Source organism: Branchiostoma lanceolatum, chromosome 4 (genome assembly GCF_035083965.1).
Source record: "Branchiostoma lanceolatum isolate klBraLanc5 chromosome 4, klBraLanc5.hap2, whole genome shotgun sequence".
NCBI lineage: Eukaryota > Metazoa > Chordata > Leptocardii > Amphioxiformes > Branchiostomatidae > Branchiostoma > Branchiostoma lanceolatum.
Window position 1 is genome coordinate 23,421,371 of NC_089725.1, and position 7,066 is coordinate 23,428,436.

The 7,066-nt window shown below is 42.2% G+C and overlaps 1 protein-coding gene across 2 annotated transcripts in view; it reads left to right on the forward strand.

Moving 5' to 3' along the window:
* The window catches only part of LOC136433465 (protein Smaug homolog 1-like), a 44,440-nt gene that overhangs the window by 32,495 nt on the left and 4,879 nt on the right, over positions 1-7,066 (forward strand). The window contains exons 4-11 of one of the 2 annotated variants that reach the window (XM_066425700.1): positions 2,302-2,385; positions 3,133-3,329; positions 4,135-4,366; positions 4,934-5,019; positions 5,402-5,514; positions 5,927-6,155; positions 6,469-6,553; positions 6,700-6,783. In XM_066425700.1, coding sequence (XP_066281797.1) covers positions 2,302-2,385; positions 3,133-3,329; positions 4,135-4,366; positions 4,934-5,019; positions 5,402-5,514; positions 5,927-6,155; positions 6,469-6,553; positions 6,700-6,783 — 1,110 coding nt within the window. The remainder of the gene's footprint in view (positions 1-2,301; positions 2,386-3,132; positions 3,330-4,134; positions 4,367-4,933; positions 5,020-5,401; positions 5,515-5,926; positions 6,156-6,468; positions 6,554-6,699; positions 6,784-7,066) is intronic. The other variant, XM_066425701.1, reaches the window with a different exon arrangement.

Here is a 7,066-nt window from a genome sequence, read left to right on the forward strand (position 1 = left end):
TTTGACTCATTATCAAACAGTTAACGATAAGAATTTTAAGCTTACAAGAACAACGTGTTTGCCGATGGCATTCCTCAAAATATCAAAGGGTGGAGTGTATCAATCAGAAAAATGTCTGTCTGTTTGCTCCAGCGTCATTGAGATTGTAGAACATCGTGGATGAATATCACATCTCTGTGCAGGAGGCTTACTGCTAAACATGGTCAAGGGTAGACTGTGGGGGAGGGTCTGTATCAGATGCCTTACCGGACTAATAACATAGTTGACCTTTCAATCAGGGACTGCTTTAAAGGCCTTAGCTGTTGTGATGGCATCTACACAGGGAAGGTTCACTTATGGCCAGCACAGGTTGTCTTCCTTTCATAATGTTGAAGCTATGAATGCCTGACAAGAACATTTACATTGTTAAGTAAGAAGAACTGGTAAATTTTGCTCAACAGGTCACAAAATAAGAGGGAATGCTTCTTAAGATTTCAATTAGATTTTTTTTCGTGTCATGCGGCCAATGTAACATAGAAGGAAGGTATCAGTTTGAAATTTATATGTTTCATCAGGAATTTGCACATTCAGCGGATTGAAATGATCAGCTAAAACAATTCCCAATCTTCTAACATATTGCTCAGATTAAGGGGGGAATATTACATTGCTATTCCATGGAAGTATTTAATCATCTTGCTTGTGCTGATATTGTTACACGTGTTAGACACTATTACCCTGGATCGCAGGTAGGAAGTTAAAGGACAATCGCATTCCTCCAAAAATAGCACCATCTACCTGATTGTCCTTTCCTGAAAATTATTGGTTTGTTCTTTTGATTGCATGGAGTCTTGCTAGGAGGAGAAGAAATGGTTGGCCCCACTTCCCTGGAAGGAAGGTGAGGCCTAGATCCATTCATCTTCCGTAATTATAGGTTGCCTGGCAGAGGAATGTGGAACTTCTAAGTCTGCTGGGTCAGGATGCGGACTCATAGTCATGTAAATCACGCCTCCATTCACGGGGAGAGTGCCGCTGGTTTATTCAGACGCCAGGGCACGTCCAGGACCACAGGGCCCGCCGTGATCCCCCTTTCCCACATCCACTGGTGTGGGAGACTCGGGCTGGGGCATTCCCAGGCTACAACAGGAAACTGTCCAACTGATGAGGGACTAAATACTAGTACAGCACACTTAGATGAGTCATGTTGAGATGGCGACAGGATTAGATCAGAAGGGGGATAAGTAGGAGCTGCTGAACAAAAACAGTAACCGGAATCTCAGGGAAATAAAGGAAGTGATATATTAAAGAGTGTATATTGATAATTGATGAGATTGCTATTACCTTGTGTAAGGAATGAGAGTGAACCTTTTCTTGAGGTAGTGTGACTTTTTGAGGGAGACAAACTCTTATTGCATCTGACTGTCTAAAGATCGAGCTTGTTAAAACATGTCGCCTTGAGGCTTTTGAATATTTACCCACTTGATATGGCCCCATCCTTGCCTTATATAGCATGCACCAGGGTGTGATGCCAAGTAACCACACACGAGCTAACACCATCATACTACATGGTAGAGGAATTCTAATCCTGCCCTGTCCTGACTAGGCCACGCTTACTGAATAGTTTGTTCAAGATCTTTGTTGATTCTGCCCCACTCTGTTCCTCAGAAGGGTATTGATTCATACCTGTGATTCACAACATTTCTGTGTAAAACATGTGTAAAAGGGGCTGATTGATCAGAACATCCATTGCTTTAACTAAAAATAAATTCAAGTAAAGGGATGAATGATGATAGAATCTCGCATTGATTGGGAAAAAATGAGATCAAGAAAAGATTACATAGATGAGAAACACAGCTTCTCATTTTGTTTTAATCATGAATGCGATGGTGGAATGGTGATATTTCTTGTTAGCATATGTATGCAGTCAGGTAATTTTTGAAATGTTGAATACTGAAGTTTGTTTTCAGACATGTACTCAGACAGAAAAATATGTGCAGAGTTATGTCTGCTAGTCTAGTATGAGGTAAAAACATCCTGAGATTTCAAGGGGCTAATGAGCACATCTATCTTCTTCTAGGGAGCTAAACAGAACACCTGCACTGATTTCTTGCAGTCAATTGTGTGACAGTTAAACAGAAAAACAAAACCTGATTACTGTAGTTCAATGTGTCATTTGAATAATGAGCCAAAACAAAAACAACTTAACAAGAAACGGTGATGTAGACTAATGATTATGAATGAGGTGATTGATGAAGTGTTGCAGGTAAGAGAGTTGCAGCATGTCTGCCATGTCTGACATTGCTGTACATTGTTTCTCACACATAGATGTCCCCACCTGGCTGAAAAGGCCCTGGCAGCACAGCTATTCACCATTCTTCTCTCAGCATGAGAATAGACTGCAATCACAAGGTAAAAATGGGACACTGGAGAACAAGGGAACGATTTGTAGGGCTGTTCGTGTGTTGGAAATCATAACCATTCTTTTTGTGTATCGCTAGCAGATGACAGTTTGTTCTTAATATTGTAAAAATGTAACAAACCTTTGTAGGTTTCTATTTCTCGTCTGTTTCAAATCACCTACACCCCAAACCCAGTTCATTCCCTAATTACTTTGCTTACTCTGATTGTTACCAAAATCACTTTAGTTGGTGCTTAATTCTAATCTTCCCTCATCGTTCTGTTGTAAACAATTTCTGATCTGTCTCTCCTCTAATGCTTCAAACAGAACATTTCGAGTTTTACAAAGCTTCTGCTTTCATCTTTCTAACGTTTGTCCTTTCTATTTCTTAAAACAGAAGAAATTCGAGCATAACGACCACTTATAACGAGTGTTGAGATTCCAACAATTTAGAGCAAAGCTCTGAAAGTTCCCTTGTTTTCCCCAACAAAAAACCTCGGGCTCCCCTTAACTTCCTACACCCCCCTTCAGGAAATAAAAATCCCCAGATGTTATATTCCATGTTGTGATCCCTCAGAACTGGTCAGAACTCCTTTGTCTGTTTACAAAATTTATTTTGATGTGGTGTCGTGGTCCAGTGGGGGTATATGTCAGAGTTTGGAACACCAACGGGGGTGTGCTGAAGTTTGGAACAGCCCAGCACAGGTAAGCAGCACTTACAGCACAACTTGATCACCTCTCTCCCCTCCTCCCCGCAGATGTGCCGGCCTGGTTGAAGAGCCTCCGTCTGCACAAGTACGCGCCGCTGTTCTCGCAGCTGACGTACGACGAGATGATGAACCTGACAGAGGAGCAGCTGGAGGCACAGGGCGTGACCAAGGGGGCGCGGCACAAGATCGTCCTCAGCATCCAGAAGCTGAAGGAGAGGCAGACTGTCCTGCAGCAGCTGGAGAAGGTGCTTTTTTTAATATATTTATTCGATCATACATAAGTGCATAGACACAACCACACATTCACAATATCACAGTTGGTGTGCTCCCTAGTTACATGTTGTTACAGGGGACATTCCAATTGGCTTTTTTGGCTAGAGTGTGCTCCCTAGTCTTTTTTGAGAAGCTGGAGAAGGTGCTGCTTACATGGAGTGTCCTAACATTATATTAGCTGCGCCATTGCTTTGTCTTGTTTTTTAAAACCCTTGTCCTGCGGGAAGCCTATATATAGCCTCTATATATCTATACAGAGCCTGTATGTGGGTCCCATGTATGTACGGGTTGGGGGTATTTTTCAGCTGAATGTATCACACTGCAGTGAAAGGTACCCAATCCGGAAGTAACAATGCCACCAAAGTAGATGATACACAAATTAAATTCTCTGGATGAAATTTGGAAACAGTCAGATGTTTCAGACAGCATCCATTGTCTTTCATCAGTGACAGTCACTCATCCACTGTCTTTCATCAGACACTAATGCTGATGCTGTCTGAAACATCTGACCGTTTCCAAAAACTATCCAGTTGTTTGATCATGAGTAACTGTTACCTTGCGTATCTTATTACCTGGATGTCTAACCAGCATCGACATGCAAAGTAGATGATGTTTGTGTACCTCATAATCATAACAATTTCACACATTTGTATAGATTGGTTTGGTGAAAGAAGAAGCTTACTAAGGATAGTTTACCATAATGTTTGTCTTAAGCATAGTCTTAATTGGCACTGTTAAATTTGCTGATCAAAGTAGCACATTCTATCTTCCTTGCAGGACATCCTGGAGCTGGGGAACCTTCGCAGCGCTCTCCTGGAGCTGAAGTCCATGCTCATCACCCCCATCAAGCCTTACACCCCCCTGGCGGACTCCCCCTCCTCTGCAGACGAGGGCAGTGATGAGAAGTCCCCCCCACCCTCCCCAGTAGCCACTACAGACGGAGAGTCGTCCACAGTACCCATCCCTGAGGGGGACCTGCCGGGACAGTTCACCAGGGTCATGGGGAAAGGTAGGACGTTTTACAGGACATTGCTGTCAGAACATGGGCGGTGCATTAACCCCCATTAACATTAATCCATCATGTTACATGAATCCACCACTTTGAAAAACATCAGGTTTGAGAAATCTCTAGGGCAGCACCCCCCTGGTATGCATAGTTTAGATATACAGTACACAAGTGCATTATACTGGGGGACGTTAGGTTGGAGATCTGTTTGGAGGTATCTTTTCAGGGTGGCAGAATTATGTACCCTTGTGGAATTATGTTAGTAGATTTTACATCTGTACCGATGATGAAAGGTTGTTGTGTCGTGGTATTTCAAAGCATGAAATTGGAACAACCTTAGAACTAATTCTGATGCCCACTAACATCCCACAATGCCTTTGTTAGGCAAGTGATATATCAAGGTATTCTTCCAAGCAAAACAATAAGGAGATGTGGAGTGTGTTGGGAACTTGATGTTGGATGGTGTCAGTGTTATAGTACCTTCATGTGTACTAAAAGAACACCTATTCTGCTACGTACCAGTACCAATGGCTTTAGTGTTGACATTGTGTTTCCCCCTCTGTTCTGCAGCTTGCACACAGTTGCTGGTTTCCCGGCCTGATGACGAGAATGTGAACCTGTATTTGCAGCTCATAGATAAAACGTTAATCCATGAGGTGAGTAGAAATGCTTGAAAAAATGAAATTGATCCATCAGCTTGTTTGGAAACAGCCTTTTCTATTTATGCCATCTAGCAGGACAGGACAGAAGTGCAGAAATATTTGAATAAATGTTTGCTACTTTGCTATTGAAATAAGTTCCTAAATCTTCACTTACCATTGAAGCTTTTATAGACCAGAACTTTTCCTGTCAAGCAATTTTATTAATCTAGGTTTGTTGCATAATGATGTTTACCTAATTGGACTTATCAGTGGATTTGTCAGTTGTTATTTGATTGACCCTACAGCCTAATACATGTGCATTACTTTGCTTTGTTCTATATAACTTGCTGGTGATCCTGAATATGAATAAATTGATTAGTCTGTTCTTCCAACCAAGGCGTTCTCGAACACCCAGAAGAAGAGACTGTTGTCATGGAAACAGCAGGTCCAGAAGCTGCTGAGAAACTTCCCCAGAAGGAGCAGCATGGACAGTGGGAGACAGCCCAGAGGGTAAGGAACAGGCTGATGTCCTGGCACGCTGTCTTATGTCTGATTCTGTTCACCTGTCTTTTTAAACGTTAGGCAAAGCAGCTTTATGGAAAACTGTAGGCAGCTGAAATTAGGTGTGAGTCATGTGTGGAATTGAAAATGGAAATGGCAATGATCCTGTCAACAGTACAAAGAATTGAAATCCCTTATGCATCATCCTGTCATTAGTACACATTTTTCTACTGCTGACAGGATCATCCTGTCAATAGCCTCATGCATTAGAAATATAAAGGAAACCAGCTATTGATGATATTGCTGCTACATGTCATTAGAAGGTGTAGCATTACTTTTTTCTGTACCTGTACTAATATACCATTCTTCACTTTTTGTGAGGAACTGCAACTCATGTATAATCCTCGTCTTTCCTACTTAGTTGGGGCCCCCAGCACGGTAACACCTTCCCGAACACCTACAGTATGTTCGGGGGTGTGGGATCCTTTGCAACAGCTGGTTCTGTTGCTGGGCAACGAGGACCACGCCCGCAGTTCCCACGACGCCAGAGTTACGGGGGCAGTAAGGTGGGCATGATGGGAGGCGGTCCCCCTGCCAATCTGAGAACAATGAGTAACCCCACGGACGGGCCGTACAGAAAGCAGGATCAGGTAGGTCTTACATTCAAGGGTTCGGCCATGCCAATACAATGAAGCAGTCATTAATTTTCATCATACGATTTTCCTTGTACTGCTGTGTCCAGATGACAACTTAAAGAATGAAGAATGTATGAATGAAATTTTTTGACAAAAAAAGATAGTAGAAGAATATATAAAATGATTTATTTTGTTCCCTATGGCAGGGAGATGACTGGCTTTTAAATTTGATATACGGTTTACATTTGTATATGGAACTATCATGGCATTGAGGTTGTTTATCCAGAGCAGTGCTGAAGGTCTGTTGTATCTAATTTGCCCTGCACAGATGCAGAGAGCCCACGCCACGGTCCAGAGAACAAAGTCTGCCCCTGTCAGACCATCACAGCCATCCTTCATGTTCCCCAGACAAGGTAGAGTTTGTGAGCTCCCTAAGCTGCCACTGTTCCACAAATATGACTTTGATAAAGACCCGGGTTATGCTCGTCACATCTATAGTATGGTACTGTCGCCATCTCTTGCTATGTTTTTATTTTGACATATGTTTTTTCCCCTCCAGACTACTCAATGGCTGCAGATCCTACAGAGATCAACAACCGGCTGGAGTCCCTGTGTCTGAGCATGACGGAACATGCATTAGCAGGTATGAGATGGACTGGGTTTGACATTCAGTGTGTGATATCTGATGTATGTTACTGATCATATACTGTAATTGTGAAATTACAAACATTGATAATCAGAAGTAAGAAAGTCTACATTATTTCCTCTTTCTATTCATGTGATGATAGATGTGTCATCAGCATTTGTAGCTTATGAACCTGTCAAAAAGGTGTTACATGTATGACTATGAGTGTGGCAACTCATCACAGTTAAAAACAACAACGAAAGCATATCTGTGATTTACTGTTTACGTAAAAGTTGCAGCC